This window comes from Monodelphis domestica, chromosome 4 (genome assembly GCF_027887165.1).
Source record: "Monodelphis domestica isolate mMonDom1 chromosome 4, mMonDom1.pri, whole genome shotgun sequence".
Lineage (NCBI taxonomy): Eukaryota > Metazoa > Chordata > Mammalia > Didelphimorphia > Didelphidae > Monodelphis > Monodelphis domestica.
The window spans coordinates 3,724,662-3,741,240 of record NC_077230.1 but is presented as its reverse complement, the minus strand read 5'-3'; the positions used below and the strand labels follow the sequence as shown (position 1 = coordinate 3,741,240).

The 16,579-nt window shown below is 47.7% G+C and overlaps 1 protein-coding gene across 1 annotated transcript in view; it reads right to left on the bottom strand.

Moving 5' to 3' along the window:
• Nucleotides 1-4,670: 4,670 nt before the first annotated feature.
• Nucleotides 4,671-16,579, bottom strand: part of BRWD1 (bromodomain and WD repeat domain containing 1) — a 139,199-nt gene continuing 127,290 nt past the window's right edge. Inside the window, exons 38-41 of the mRNA XM_007493084.3 lie at nucleotides 14,168-14,415; nucleotides 9,325-9,453; nucleotides 8,260-9,165; nucleotides 4,671-6,427 (exon numbers count right to left, since the gene is read on the bottom strand). Of these exons, the coding sequence (XP_007493146.2) occupies nucleotides 5,268-6,427; nucleotides 8,260-9,165; nucleotides 9,325-9,453; nucleotides 14,168-14,415 (2,443 nt within the window). The 3' untranslated portion in view covers nucleotides 4,671-5,267. The remainder of the gene's footprint in view (nucleotides 6,428-8,259; nucleotides 9,166-9,324; nucleotides 9,454-14,167; nucleotides 14,416-16,579) is intronic.

The following is a 16,579-nucleotide window of genomic DNA, read 5'->3' as shown; positions in this document are numbered from 1 at the left end:
TCTGTGTGTTAATGCTTATCTAGCCCACCTATTTTTTTAAACTAGCAACTCGCTGTTTTTCAGTTTTTCCTCCCTTTCATTTCTCCAGTGGGCTCCAGACTAAGCTTTGGTCGTTCAGTAGAAGCACTCTACTTTGAGCAACAAGATTCCATTGACTTAGATGTCTCCTAGATGTTTTGTAATTGCATTTCTATTGGACTTTACAAAAATGCCGATTTCTATCCATTTTTAATTTTATCTTTTCTTGTTGCGACTAATTTTTGCCGACTCACCACATGCAAAAAGCGCGCTTCGTTCTTACCGTTTTTGGCTTACTCATCTCCTTAGAGGAAAGGACGCTAGCTCATGGTTTTAGGTTTATACCATTTACCAGATTAAGGAGACCCATTCCTGTTTTCTAGTGTTTTTAGTAAAAATGGGTGATATATTTTGCAAAACTTTTTCTGCATGAACATGCTTTTGTTATTAATATGGTTAATTATGTCCGTACTTATTTTAATTTGAACCCAGGGCAGCTAGATGGCTCAGTTGAGAGTCAGGCCAGAAGTGACCTGGGTTCAAATCTGACCTCAAACACTTCTTGGCCGTGTGACCCCAGACAAGTCACTTCACCCCAATTACCTAGCCCTTTTCTGCCTTGGAATTGATGCAATTCTAAGACAGAAGGTAAAAGCTAAAATAAACCATAACAAACACCCTACATTCTGGGTAAATACCCTTTCTGATGAGTGTAGACTTTGTATGATATCAGGCAACTAACGAGGTGGCTCTCGCACTCCGGGCTTGGAGGGTGGAAGAGGAATTCAAATCGAGCCTTACAGACACCAACAGATCTTGGGCACGTCGCGTTTGCCTCAATTCCTCATGCAGAGCGACAAAGGCTCTCGCTGCTACGGTAGCCGAGATCAGGTAGCGCTTGGGACGGCGCCTGGCACACGGACGTCGTAGGAATGGTGGCCCGTGGGCTCTTTTCGCCCCTTTGCTAGTATTTAACGTTTTGGCACCGGTGTCCGTTTGAGGTAACTGGGCTGCAGGAGAGCTGCTGCTCAGAAATGTGTCTGCACGGTCCGGGGATCTTGTTCCCACGTCCTCCATCATTCGGGCCCGACTAGCGGATCGTGGCGAGCCTGGACTTCGTTACGCTCCTCTGCCCAAGTGGGCAGTCACTGACCTGCTCACCCGCTTCCTCATCTGCAGAACGGCGACTCTTCCAGCATCTTTGCCAAGAAGACCCTGAAGAGGCCACAAGATCGTGTCTGTGCCGTGGAAACACAGCAAACACTCTGTATAATACTGTACGACAACACACGACTCCAGTAATGCTGTTCCGGAGGATTCCCTCGTGAAGCTCCTGCGCCCGGCTCTTTCCCATCCACCCGTGGGGAGTTTTATTGATGGCTTTCCCAGAAAATATCTTTTTACATTCTTGAGTATTAAAGAAGTGGCGGCTGTAATGGCTGAAGAATGACGGTGACCCACTGAAGAGGTAGCCTGGGTCGGAGACGGGTCGAGGCTCAAACCTGCCGGGGGTGCCCGGGGCCCTGGGCGGGTGTCCCGAAGCGGAAGGGATGCTTCACGGGAACGGAGGGTGCCACCAGGGAGCCTGGGGCGAACAGCAGGTTCTCCCAGAGCTCTCGGGGAAAAGAAGACGGAGCTGAAGCAGTCTGTCAGGAGACCGCCAGAGGCCGAGCTCGACAAGAGCGACGCGAGTCGCCCTCGGGGCCCGACGTCGCTTACGAGCCCGCAGACCGTGCGGAGTTCGGAACGGCAGCCACAACGAGGCGAGGCTCGGCCGAATCCCACCGAGACATCCGCGACCGGCGCGCTTCGGCCGTGTGGGACCCGCAGTCTTTGGAGGCGTCTCGGGGACACGGGGCAGCCTCCAAGGCTAGTCGGACGGCACCTCGGGAGAGCAAAGCCAGCCCGGAAGCACCGGACGCCTCTGATGCGCCTGTTCTAGGCAGCTCCGGGGGCTCGTCCTGTTTGGGGCTCCCTCCCCTGGGGAGACGCAGCGTGTCGCAGACTCTCACGCGGCTCCTCCTACGGCTTCCCTGCTCTGAACACGCCGGCTCTGGCCAACACATTGGAAACGCGCCTCTTCGACTAGGGAGGAAACGGTGCTTCTGGCACGCGTGAGACAAACACGCCAGCGGGATGTTTTCCCTGTTGGGGACCGAACAGGCTAGGACTGGCCGTGGTCACAGCGGAGCCTTTTGGGGGGCTGACGGCGCTCCTGGACTTCTTTCCCCAGACACACAGGCCTCCCCCGGCCGCTCCTCTCGGCTCCACTCGAGTCCATTTGCCTCTCGGCTCCCTCTTGGCCGGCTCTGCAATCCGAGCACGCCTGCGAGCCTGCACGGCGGCCCCGCTGACGAGGGCTCGTGTGCGCTCTGGCCGAGCCTCCGCGCAGCGGGCCTGCCCGGTCTTCCCTCCGTCACAGCCCGGTCACGGCTGGGCCACACACCAGCCTCTCCTCGGGGAGCCGCATCGCCGGCGTCTTCACTCTCCCCTTCCACCGCCCTTCCCGACGTCCCTTGGCCGAGGAGGGCACAGGAAGTCCTCGCTCGTGGCTGGCCTGTTCGCCGTCCCGCCAAGTGCTGCCGCGTCTCGGGCCTCGCCACGCTTTGCCTGGACTCTGCCCTTCCTAGGCGCTCCCACACGATGGCCACACGGCTTTCTTCAGGGCCTCCACGGCCTCTCACGACATCGTCCTAAAAGGTCTCTTTTGGCATGGACGGTGCAGCAGCCGGAGCCATGGATGCAGCAGCAATCCTAGGCCGCGGGAGGGCGGAATCGAAAGGTTTGTGCTGAACGGCCCCGAGAGGGGCTTTCAACAGAAGCTCCTCCTGACACAAACTGGAGATTCTGGGGTCCTTTCTAGTGTTTCCGCCCACCGACAGCCTTTTTGTCAACTAAAACTCGCATCTTGTATTTGGAAATCCAGCCTCGTTTCAGATGTCCATTTTTCCTACATGAAATGGGACGACGACGACGTTCCACTTCGGAGGTCATACAGCGCTATTTTGTGAAAACGTTTTTTGGGTGAACAGAATCAGGATAAAAGATAATCAAGTGAATTCTTTATGCCTCCTTATATGGAAACCTATCAACATTCATCAGGAAAAATGGAAAAGGGGCAGCCGGGTGGCTCAGCGGGTGGAGAGCCAGGCCTAGAGAGGGGAGGTCCTGGGTTCCAATCCGGCCTCAGACCCTTCCCAGCTGGGTGACCCTGGGCAAGACCCCCATGGCCTCGCCCTGACGCCAATACACGGCAGTGACTCCACGAGGGAAGGGGAGGGTTAAAAAAGGAAAAGGAAAACAAAGGGCTACATTGTCTGTAAAAAGGAGAAGATAAGTACGGAGGGACTCTGCTTCCGTGAAGTAGGCACAGGGACGTCACCGAGGTACGCTGGGAGGACGGACGGCTCAAGATCACCCAAAGACAGAGCGAAGCAGCTTTCCAAAGTCTGAAGCCGCTCACAGCAACCTCGCTTGCCTGCGCGTCACAGCGCACAAGGCCAGCTCAGGAGGAGGCGCCCCCTGGCCTTTCTGTAAACAAGTAAGTGAACCCCCTAGGGAGGGGGCGCGCGCGCTCGGGCCAACACCGCAGCCGCCGTCGCCGCTCTCTCCCAGGCACGTGCAGAGCCGAGCCCGGAGGAACCGCCTTCTTGCTTTATTGGGGTCTCCCTTGTCGACGAGGGCCTGAACCACTGGCCGCACTGAGGGACGACGGAGCCCCTGCACGGCCCGACTCCACGGGGAACGCGGAAGAAAGCTCAAGAGTCCAGGGAGGCCGGAGCAGAGCCACAAGGATTTCCCTCGGGGGACGCCCAAGGAGCCCTCGGGCTCTCGGCGGGGCACTTTACTCCCCCAGGCCGTGGAGGTAGCTCTGAGCAGAACAACCCTGCACTAGCGGGAGAGGAGAGGGTGGCAGCACAAGGGTCTGTGGAGAGACGAGAGAGAGTTAAAGCCAGCCGGGGGGACGGAGGGGAAGCCCTGTCGCAGGCCCAGGAGAGCTCCGTGAGGCGGCCCGGCGAACACACGACTGCATACACGGAGCGTTCGGGTGCCAGCCTCTCGCGGTGGTTTGGCAGGTACAAGCGTCCACGGCAGGGCCAGGGCCGTGCCTCCTGGCAGGTCCCTGGGGGAGCCCAGAAGGGCGTCCAAGCAATCCCAACGACCAGAGGGCGCAAGGTTCGCCTCATTTCCTGGCGGAAGTCTCCCTGTCGCCTGAAGAGTGGGGCGAAAGGCTTGCTCACCCAGACGGAAATGGCCAGGGAAATGAGCGAAGAGGAGCATCTTCCTGAACCAAGGGCACACCCTTTCGTTTCAAAGGATGAGGCAGTTAAGAATACAAATTCACTTTGGTTATTATTAATACATTAATGTTTAAAAAACACCATCTTCCAGGTGGCCAAGAAGCAAGCTTTACAGCATGTATACCTTAGTGCAGATGGTAAAGGAAAAGGACAACATACAGGCTATGGCTCTCATCTTATTTAGAATCCAAAAAACCAAACATGTTCAACATTTAAACAAAAAAGACTAGATAAAACAATTTACCAGTAGTTTCTAAGTTCAAGTTTACATGTAGAAATAAAAAAATATTTAAAAAACAAACGGACAAACAGACACCATTTAAAAAGGAACACGGAAACAACTACAATGAATCAAGCTGATATTCTGTATTGAACTGCGGTGGCAAGAAGAGTTTCTAACAAGAACCAAAACAAAATGGTTAAAGGATCAGTCTACCTAGTCAAGAGTTCCTCTTCCCATGATCTTAATGTCAGTCTGCTCTCGTGAAGAGTTATCTGTAAACCCTCACGTGAAATTGTTACCCAAACGAGAACAGAAACTAAGACCTACTGAAGAATTTAATAAAGTAGTAACTATATGCAAAGTGTTAACTTGTACTGTGAAAATAATGATCATTTAATACTAGTCAGCTGTCTAGTGTTTATTATAGACATAAAACAGACTTTATAGTCTTGCTGTATGTAGTCACATAGAGTCAAAATTGAGAGCTGCCCCCAAATGAAACTTATTTTGGCACCTGTGCTAAATGCTGCTACCTAAGCAAAGTCAAAGAAAAATAAGGAAAAGGACAGTCATGATTTAGTGACATTCATAACTTTTTCATAGAAAAATATAAATATATTCCCTGAATCATAGAACCAAAAAAAAAAAAAAATCACCGGAACAGCCAAAATTCACCACGAATTCCAGTTCAATTCCTCTAAAAAATGAACTGGTTTTCCTCAAGGTCATAAGGTGCAATCACCTGTATCAAAAACATTTTCTACATCTAAAACTCTGTCATCATCCCCATAATTGTATCTTACAGTTCTTCTACCCTGATTTCTTGTTCTTATTTTTGAACGCCGTGGAGCTCTTTGAGTTTTTGCATAGTCCAAATCCTCCCAGTCATTATCATCTAGCCTTAACCTCGGTCGCTTGCTTTTTCTCAGTAACCTCATTGGCTTCGACAGGTTCCCTTTAAAGGTATTACCACCTCTTCTAAGGACATTTGCTTTCCTATTCCTTTTTCTCTTGTTTGTTTGTACGTTATCACTATAGGTAGTATCTGAATCGGTTTCTGTTCCCAAGTCTGATTCACATTTGGGACTAGTCTTTGAGCTGCTTGTTTTTTCAGACGCTTCCAGTATTTCCGATTCAGAGCACTTTCTCTTCCTCCCCTTTTCAGACTCTGTTGTGTCTTGCAAACCACGAGGAACCTTTGCCTTTCTGAAAAGGACCTTCTGACTCGTTTTCCTTCGGGTCCTTTTACCTCTCCACTTTCCTACCCCAGAACCCATCTCCTCTTCAACACTGTTCTCTGAAGTGGATCTCTGTGCCAAAGTCGACTGGTAAGGACCTTTCCTGCTATTAGCATCTTCTGGCTGATGGCTTTTGGAGCTTCCATGTGAAGATTCAAGCAGAGCATTTTTTATTGCGTGAGATGCAGCACTGCTGGGCTGCAGGCGAGCGCTACGCCACGTCGGACTGCTCTCCGAGTCCAAGTCCTCGTGGACAGACTCACCGACATTTTTCCTGCTACTATCCGAGCCAGTATCAAGGAGCTGATCTTCAGAGGTACTCTGTTCATTGGACAGTGTTTCGCTCTTTAAACTCGCATTTCCTTCAGAGCCATCCGATGTAGCCTTCGGTTTCGTGGAAGCACAGTTAAGGGCCTTTTTCCTGTACCCGTTGCTTCTGGTGCACAAATGTTCAGAATTAAAATCTTCTTCATCACTCATTAACCTTATTTTATTGGCAGCCATTGCAGCACATCTTCGTGGAATCCTTCGGAAACCAATTTTCCCTTTTGATGGTTTAACTTCTTCCGAATTGCTGTCTGAGTCGCTGGAGCATATCCTTTTCCTAGAAGCTTTTCCACTATGTCCATTTTCTTGGGATACTGAATCTGGGAAGAGGAGAAAAGAGCCCTTTAAAGGTCAACAACAACAACAAAGCAAATGATCATTCCTATTAGTATAAGGTTGAAAAGAAGAGAGTCCAATTCCTAGTAGAAACATGACCTAAAGTCTCTTGGGAACTTGCTCAGAAATTCTAAGGCCAAATCATGATATTAGAAATCCAACAGGCCTTTTTATCTTTCGGCAGGATCTATTACGTGGCCGTCTTTAATGTGACCCCTCCCCATCAGAGACTGGATCAGTTTGTCGACCAATGGACCAACAAGTATTTATAAGTACCTTGACGTGCCAGGCACTAAGAGAGATGCTGGGGATTCCAAGACAAAAGCCAAGAGGTCTTTCCCTCTATTCTACTGGGGGAAACAACGTGGACATACACGTATTTATCAAGTAAATACAAAATGAAGTGGTTAGGCATTAGCAGATGGAAAATGGTACCTGAGCTGAACTGCGGAATCCCCAATACTTTCAGGATAATATTAAGATATACTTGCCCTTTTATAACGATAGATATGTGTGATGCTGGGTTTTCTTCTTCTACTTCAATTAAAATACCTTATCAGCACAGTCTGAATGCAGAAACATATACAAGAATCCAGTAATCTTCCATTAAACTAGGCATTAAAGAGATTTGCAAAAAGAATGCTGTTTTCCACCTTTTTGAGAGGGTTCGTTTAAGAGAAGTTATTCTTCATAAAAATATTATTTATGTGAGAAATTTTAAATGAAGTAATAATTGAAAAGCACTACATAAATGCTAATCGTCATCATCATTGTCATGTGTTTTTTGTGTTTTTTTTTAAAGATGAAGAACCAAGAATACTTGTAGGCATCAAATATAGGGAGAGATTGGAAACGAGAGGCCAAAGAGAGAGACGGGAGAGGAGAGAGGAGTGGAAGAGAAAAATATTGGAAATAAATGAGAGGGAGGAAAGAAAGGCACAGCTAGAAAGTGGAGGAGGAGGGAGAAAGGAGTAAGGAAAAAGACAATAGAAGAGGGGAAGTGGAAGAACAGGAAAGGGGAAAATCACTTGGAGTCAAGGGGAATCGGTAGGGTGAAGGGTATGGGGAATCTTTTTTTTTTCTTTTAAACCCTAACCGTCCGTCTTAGAGTCAATCCTGTGTGTTGGCTCCAAGGCAGACGAGGGGTCAGGGCTAGGCCGTGGGGGTCAAGGGACTGGCCCAGGGTCACACAACTGGGAAGTGTCTGAGGTCACATTTGAACCTGGGACCTCCCGTCTCTAGGCCTGGCTCTCCATCCACTGAGCCACCCAGCTGCCCCCTATGGGGAATCTTTTAACGAAGACTGGAAAAAGAGAAAACTGGGGATGCTATTAAGATTTTGAGATGTAAAGCAGGGGAGAGGTTGGAGGTTAAGTCAGATGGTTTTCAGTTTTCTCAGTGAAATCTGAAGCAAGATCAGGGCAAGGGAAGCTGGGACAGCTATTGTGGGAGAGCTAGGAAGATTCAACTGAGGAAAAGTCCAAGTGCTACCGTGCTGCGAGGAGCCTAATTAAGACCCAACAACCCACGTTTGTAAGGAACGCCACACGTGACACCAGCCCGCCCGTCACAAATCTTCCGCCAAAACCACCTGTCTGAAAACGGCCCTTTCTTGGCTCCCAAGTCCGTCCCGCTGGTTCCCAGCACAGCGCTCGGATTTCCTAACTTCCCTAAGTCCTCCCAAAGTATAGGAGAGAAAACGCGCCTGGCTGGCCGGAGCAAGTGGCGGAGCGCAGGGGTGAACGAGGAGCGCTTGGTAAAGTCACGGGTGGGTTGGGGGAACCGGTGAAAGCCCAAGGGAGGTCACTGCCGTTACCTGTCATGGCATCTGCGGTCCTTTTACGGGCTCCTGCGCCGCCCCGGTAACTGTGGTCAGAATCCAAATCTGTTTCAGATTCATGCTCCAAATAGGGCCTGGAGACAGCGAGAGGCGCGTCCCTCAGCTCCCGCGAGTTCCGAGATGTGCTCCCCAGTTCGGCTTCTTTGCCGCCTCTTTGCTCCTCCGCCGAGTCCTCCGAGTCACTTAGGACTTTGGCTTTCCTGAATACGGCACACGCTCTCTTGCACCGTCGGCCACTCCATTCACCTGGCTCAGAATCCACATTCTCCCTAGAGCTCCTCCTGGCCTTGGATTTCTGAGTCGAAGTGGATGGACCAGGAGTTCTCTTACTGTTGTTTCCTGAATTATAGCCTTCGGAATCTTCAGAAGATTCGATTAAGGGAAACTTTGTCGGACCTCCCGTGGCAGCGTGAGCTTTATAACCATTAGCCTGCCAATTCTTCTGGGACACCGCTGAATTATTTTCAGACTCAGAACTGCCATTTTCAGCTTCACGGACGCTTTTCCGAGCAGCACCAGAATACGACTCTAGTGCTGGCTGATTTGGGTGTTTTAGTTCTTTTTCGCTTCCTGTCTTTAAACTTTGATCATCCTCAGAATTATACAACAACTTTTTTTTAGCTGCAGCAGAGGCATTTCGGTGAGGCAATTTCCTGCTGTTTTTGCTCATAGAGCAAATACTTCCTGAGCTCAAATCTTCTTCTGCATCACTCATTAGTTTTATCTTATTAGCAGCAACAGCAGCACACTTGCGGGGGATTTTGCGGTGACTTCCAGATTTGTTTTTGATCGTTTCACTAGTCGGCACCGAATTATCAGAGTCACTTAAGTAAACCCTTTTGCGTATAGCTTTTCTACCACAACCATTTTCTAAGACAGAACCTGAAAGAAAAGGAATGAACAGTGAACACGTCTTATTTCCTACAGTAGGAAACAAATAAAAAAGGAAATTAATGGTGAGTACACGAAATTGGTCAATCAAATTTTTACTTTGCGTTCAATGTTCCCCTGAAATACATTATTTTCAAGTGCTCATCTTACCATTTTTCCTTTGGGAAGTTCTATTTCTAGTTGCAATGAAGTTTCTGCTTCTGCCTTTGTTGATCCCGTTTCGTAGTAAGAGTTTATTAGTTTCAGAGTTCTCTCTACTTTCTTCCGAACTACTGGAAGCTGGCAAAGCAGAAAAAGAATCATTGCCATATTTGAAATAATTAAGTTTTTCTCAAAAAGATTCCAATCAGCACAATGGATTTTATTAAATGACATAACAAAAAGTATGAACATTTGCTGGGAGCCATCAGGCCACGACGCTCTGACAGAGTCACACGTGGTAGCTAAGGAGGCCACAGAGTGGTCCTTGGTGGGATGTGACTGCCCACTCTATTCCCCTTTGCATGACTTCTTTCATCCATGCCCCTCACCTATGAATTGACATGATTATTATTCTCCCAAGTCTCAAAAGAAATAATGCAAGAGCAAAACACCTGTCCCCTATTTCCCCAAAACTTCACCAAAAGACCCTCAAACCCAATCCCAAAGAGACTATCATGAATCAACACCTGATGAACAGAAGATTGATTCAGTAGGGATATAAGAATTGTGAAAGCAGAATCAACAACCTATACAGCAGAAATAACTGGCAACCCACCCACCAAAACAACAAACCTCAATTCATAGCATAGCACTGAATTTTGCTAAAGAAATACTAAAGAAATAAAAGAGAGGAAAACTAGTAATGCAAATACACTGAAGAAGCAACCCCCCCCCCCAAAAAACATGACACAGATACAAGCAGAACATAGTATTCTCAAAGATGGGATATGCAAAAACAACCGAATGATTATAATTCTTCCAAAACAATATGACCCGTTTAAAAACCTAAACATGATGATGTAATATAAAACTTAGCCAGAACTGAACTTCTTAAAACAGAAGATAAAGAGTCAAATGAAAGAAGTCAAAATTAATCAGAAAAAAACCCCCCAAAAATCCTCAACTGCAAACTCCAGAACGAATATTGCCTAAATTCAAAAATTCCAGTGACAAAAGTTCCAAACTGATCATCAGTATAGACATTCAAAAATAAAACTTAAATAACATAAGGATATTCTTTAGTGTTCAGAAATAACAGAAATAAGGCAATAATAATAATAATTCTGAATAGTACAAGCACATATAATACAACCCAATGTATCTGCCCTGCAAATCTAAACCTAATCATAAATGGAAAAAGCTAGGAAGACCAATAAAAGAGGCATTTAAAACATTCCCTGAAAGAATACCAGGCCTGAAGAAATTGTTTCTCAAGTATCAGGGACAACAGTAATACAAGAAGGGCAAACAACTATAAATACCAAAGACAGCGAAATAACAGAGACTACTTGGAAATTTCTTTTTACATGTATATGAAGAGAAAATGGCAAAAGCAAAAGTAAAAAATATATATGACAAGGTACAAAAAGGGCCTAAAAACCTCACAATACTCCGTCAACAAGAAAAATATTTTTGTGAAATTAAATTACAGAATAACAAAGTTCAGAAAAGAGGTAAAGAAAGGAAAAAGGGGGGAAGGCGTGTAATATCCTAATCAAGTTAAAGACAAATAATATAGGAGAATTCTGTACATTCTCTTCTGAGGGCCTAAAGTCGTATGGGTGAGGAGGGAAATAGAGAATAATTTTTGGCTATAAATTAAACAATAACAATATAGAATTCCCAGAAAAATAGAGAATAAGAAGAATGAGGAAAAGAAGTCCTTTCTCAGAAAAAAGGAGCAGAAAATCAACATTTAAAAACTAATGAACAAAACAAATTGAAGGGGAAGAGAGGAAGGTTCTATTTGACTACTTAACTGAGTGGTAAGATTAAATCATTAGGTAAAAGAAAGAAAAAAGAACTAGTAATCAAACTCCAAAACTTGGGAAAGGTCTATCAAATGGGAGCGGGGGGTGGGGGGGGGCACCTTGAGAGTGAGTGTAAGAGAACATATTAAACGAAAATATCTTAAGAAATAATGTACTCTATTTTGTTTTTATAAATGTGTAAGGACATAGTACAGTGTTTATAGAAGAGGGAGGGAATTCTAAATCAGGAATAAAAAAGATAAAAAAGGAGGAAACAAAAACTTAACTCTAATAACTTAAAATGTGAATGGAATAAAAAAATCCAACCAAAAAAACCAATAGATTGGATAAAAAGACAAAGCCCCACAATCTGATGCTTATAAGAAACATTAAGCAAAGGAACACACTGAATAAAAAATCTGATAAAAAATCTGGGGCTGTATAAAAATTTACTAATGCATCAAATGAATCCCAAAAAGCAAAAATTGAATGCAATTATGCTATCAGAGAAAGGAAGACAAAACATTCAAAACACAAGTTATAAAAAGGAAAACTATACTATGCTAAAAAGAACCAAAATAAAATTTCAACTCGTGTTGCAAATGCTTTAGCAATCATAAAAGGAAACATTAACTAAGCTACGAGAAGACACAGGTGGTATTTTGATAGTGATAGTAAATTCTGGATAAGTCTAACAAAGAAAAACAAAAGGGAAAATACAGAATGGAATAAAACACTGGAGAAACTAGAGTTAAAAGACTTAAATGGGACTGCTAAAGAACACACAATGAAACTATAATTAATAAGTGAAAAAAAGAAACCAAAGAAACAATTATGTGAAAGAAAATAATGATGAGATAACATTCAAAAATTTCCGAGATGAAGATAAGATAGTCCTTTGAGGGGGAAATCATGCCTATAAACATAAATTAACAAAAAAGGTACAGAGAGAATTAAAGAACTGAATATGCATCTTTAAAAATTAGAATAACATAAGCAAAAAAGAAGATATCTACAACCTGACCTCAGAAGAGGAACTAGAACTAATTGTAAAGGAAATAGCAAAGGAAAAAAAAACTCTTGGACCTGATCAATTTAGAGAATTTTATCAATTAGTACCCATCCGAAGGAATGTCAAAAACTGAGACAGGAAGCACCCTACAAGAATTCTTTTATAAGGTCAATATTGTCTTCATATGAAAATCAGGGAAAGATAATGAGTAAAGACAGAAAGACCAATACCATTAACACTGATGAAATCTTTAAAAAAAGGATTGATTCTGTGAAATATCTTCTATTAATTTATTCAAGACATCATTTATCATCATCAACATGGGCTGGAACCAGGGACAGAACAACATCAGGAAAACAATCAACGCACTTAAGCATTTAAAAAACAAAAGCATCTAAAACATGATCATCTCAATCATATGCAGAGAAAGTCTCTGACAAAGGGCAGCGCTACAGGACCCCGAAGACCCTGCAGCGTACAGGCACAGGTGGACGGTTTAAAAAGAGCCCTTCTTCTGCCTCAGAAGGATCCCAAGTCTGAGAAGGTGGGTCCCTGGGGCTAAGTGACCTGACTGGGGGCCCGTACCCACGAAGGGTCTGACCCAGGATCTCCCCTCTCTGACTCTCGAGCAACTGAGCCAGCTCAGAGATCCTTAAAAAGGGGCCTATTCATTACATGCTACAGCAAGCGTGGCAGCAATGCAGGGATATCCTCTCTTCCCACTATCACTTGATGTAAGTCGGAAATGCTAGCAATAGCAATAAGAGAAAGAAGTCAAAGGCTTAAGAAGCCTGGCAGACTGATCTGCTGATCCGATGGTAAACTGGAAAATTCTAGGGAATCAGCAATGCTCCTGAGACAGCAATTCTGCCCAAAGGCTGCCTATAAAACAAGCCCCTGACGTATCCGTTCCCAGGGACTGACGCCGCGCACAGCCTAAGTGGACCCGAGGTGTTACTATCAGGAACCTGAACGGGAAGAGAAGCAGCTCACCGGCTTCCCACAGCCGCAGGGCAGGGACGATGGCAACGACAGAGAGAGCGTCCATCAGTGAAACTGAACATTTCTACAGACAGAATGAAGTCAATTACTCCAAGAACGGATGATGAGAACTGTTCCCCACCACTTGAGAGATGGGACCGAATCAAGATGCGAGAGACAGCGAATCCTGGCCCACACAGGATCTGTTTTGCTTGAATGTGAATACGTATTACGAGAATTTTGTTTTTCTCTCTCTTTTTTCTGGGAATAGGAAGATGGGAAGGGTTAGTTCATCTTGGGAAGTGACATTTGGAGCTTTGTCTGTTGAAGACTTAGAAAAGAAAGTTGTTTCCCCCAAAGTTCTTGGCAATATTGAATGGTTCAACATCAGCAGAAAGAGGCAAAATTCTATAATGAAAATGACATTACAAAAGGTCGCCGTTACCACGACACCCTGAAGGCCGTGGCGCTTCCCCATGTGTGCTGCCTCTCCTGTAGCCCGTGGTATCTTTGAGAGCAGGAAATGTCGTCTTTTTCTATCTCAGTCCTCAATATTTAGCACCATTTTTGCACACACTGAAGACTTCACTTAAATAATCCACAAGGGATGAACTGAATGGCTGGGCTACGTTATATGACTAAAATCACTTGTCTATTCACAAAAGCTTACTTTGTAAGACTTGGGGAGGAAAAGCATAAAAACAATTAGAGAAGGAGCCTGGCAAAAATTAGTTTTAGACAGCCTTTCGCTGCATGTACAGCACAGTAAGTTCCAAGTGGATATTACCTCAATCTTAAGTCATAGCGTAAAGAATCACAAAAGCGGCGAGTCTGTGGCCAAACAAGAAAGATCCCGCTCCTCCTGCCCGCCCTTACGTGCCGGCTCCTTTCCCGGCCCAACTGGCCCCTTAGATCAGAAGTACAAGTTCGGGGCTTCCTGGGTCTCTCCCCGCCGGGCGCCGTGTCTTACAACACATCTAAGTGACCCAAACCATCAGGCAGGGAGGCGACTCCCACCGCCAGATCGCCAGCACGTTTCACGCCTTACCAGTTAACACGGTGGAACTGGTGGGCGTGGCGGGTCTGGCGCGTCTCCTTTTCTCCGATGAAGACGACGATGATGATGATGATGAAGAAGAGTCAGATGAATCGCTAGAAGTCCCGTTGGCGGAGAAGCTCACGGCAGTCTTCTGGCTCGAAGACCAAGCGGCCCTGTTGGAGGTAGACTGAGTAGGAGAGCCCTCCACCTCGGGCCTGGCGCGGGCCTGGGACGTCGATGGCTCGTGCCTCCCTCGCCTGCTCAAAGAGGGAGAGAAACCAGACGTGAGTACAGAAGCATTTCGGAAGGAGAACAAAGCCCCGAATGTGACACGGACCACAAGAAAGTCACACGGGCATGCTACAGAATTATCCTCTATTTTGCATTCAGCTGGTTCCAAGAGGCAGAATCCCTTAATGGAACGGTCAGCACAGTGACAAAAAGCCGCTGCTAAAAATCGGAGAGAAAAGATCCCTAAAGGAGTCAGCACGGAAGGACGACTAAGAGAGGAGCCTCGGCAGTCAGCAAGCGCATAAGGGATGCCGGCGGGACAGCTCTCGCGACGGGGTCGTGCAGAGGCACGGGGGCAGGAAGGGGCGGCGTGGGGCGGGCCCAGCAATCCCGACGACAGGTGATGGAGACGCGCGCGCCCAGGCCTTGCGACCCCAAGGCGCCACGCTTCTCTTGCCGTTGGCTTCCTTTTCCCCTTCGCTGTGTTCCGGGATGGAGAAGGCAGACACGAACACAAGGCAGCGGATCCCAACGCCGCAGTCCTGGGCTCTTGGCAGGCTGACTTGGGAGGAGAGCAGGGAATGACGCGACTCCCTCGATTCCACAGCGCGTGAGGAGGTACGTGCCGCGCAGAAGCAGAGGAATCTTTTTTGAACCCTGCAGCGCTGGGGGCAAGGAGATGGCTCAGTAGAGACCCAGGGCGGAGATCTTGGGTGCAAATCTGGTTTCCGGCAGACCCTAACTGTACGCCTGGGCAAGGCCTGAATGTCCGTCCCTTACCGATTTTGTCTTGGACCTTCCTTCGCGTCTCCCTTACACTGTCGGGCGCCGGGGCATCAGACGAGTGACGATGCGATGCGCGTCAACAGCTCTCACCCCGGCGCTACCCAAACCTGGAGAGCCGGACTGCACAGGGCAGAGACGAGCTGCCGCGAGTTCCGGGCGCCTGCCAAGCGCGGGGTCTCTCTGTCCGCACAGCCAAGGCCAAGACCGGGATGGGCATCTTTCAGCTGTCTCCAAGCGGCCACTTCCATACGTTTCCTGCACCACCGCAGGGCACCTCGCAGCTGGGAGCTCGCCGCTCTCCTTTCTGGGTGCCAGGGAAAGCTGCCCTCCCGACCAATGCCTGCCACCTTTTCTAGCACTGACCGCACGTGCCCTCACACACTCCGTGCTTCCCAACATTTGCAGGTTCTCCCCCTTCTCCACCCAAAAAAGGAGCAGCTGGGTGGCTCAGTGGCTGGAGAGGCAGCCGGAGTCCTGGGTTCCACTCCAGCCTCGGCCACGTGCCAGCTGGGTGACCCCATGGCCTAGCCCTGAGCACTCTTCTGCCCCGGAGCCGCTTGAAGACGGGAGGTGGGGTTAAAGGACTACCTCTGCCCTCAAGGGTCATGCTATCCGTGTCCAGCGGCCCCCGAAGCCCTGGTAGCTGCTTGCAGAACCCTGGGTCACTCTTCCTCCTGCAAGGAACTTCCCCTCCACTACCACCCCCGCCGCCACACTGGACGATTTCAACCCACATCCTGGCTCTCCCGGAAGTACCCCCAGGTCCTCGGCCCAGTCCCTCCGTCCATCCACTTCAGGGAACCGCCCACGTAGCTGGCCTTCCACCTGCGCCCCTGCTCTCCGTCTGCATGGTCACATGAGCCCGAGTCCCCTTCCCAGGCGTCTCCTGGCCACCCGGCTTCCGGCCCGGGGGCTGCACTCAGTTGCCAACTCCGGACCTCTGCGAAGCTTCAGTACGGCAGCTGCGCTTCCCCCCGTGAGTCTTGTCTCAGGGTCCCCTCGTGCCACAACTGCTGTGGTCAGCAGGGATCTCACCCACTGGCCGAGAGGAATGGCGGATGGCCCATCCATCTAGTCTGCGCCTCTCATCTCCAACTGTCTTTCACATTTCCAATGGAACGTCCAGTTTTGTTTTATTTTATCTTTTTTTTATTTATTTGATTTTATCTATTTTAAACTCAACGTGTCCCAATGGAATTCACTATTTCTACCCACAAACTCTCTCCCCTCCTACCTTACCTATTCTTTTTTTAAGAAAGCCTTCCCTTCCGTCTTAGAATGGCAGAAGAGTGATACAGGCTAGGCAGCGGGGGGCCAAGTGACTTGCCCAGGGTCACACAGCCAGGAAGGGTCTGGTCAGGTTTGAACCCAGGACCCCCGTCTCTAGGCGTCCTTTCAGTCCCT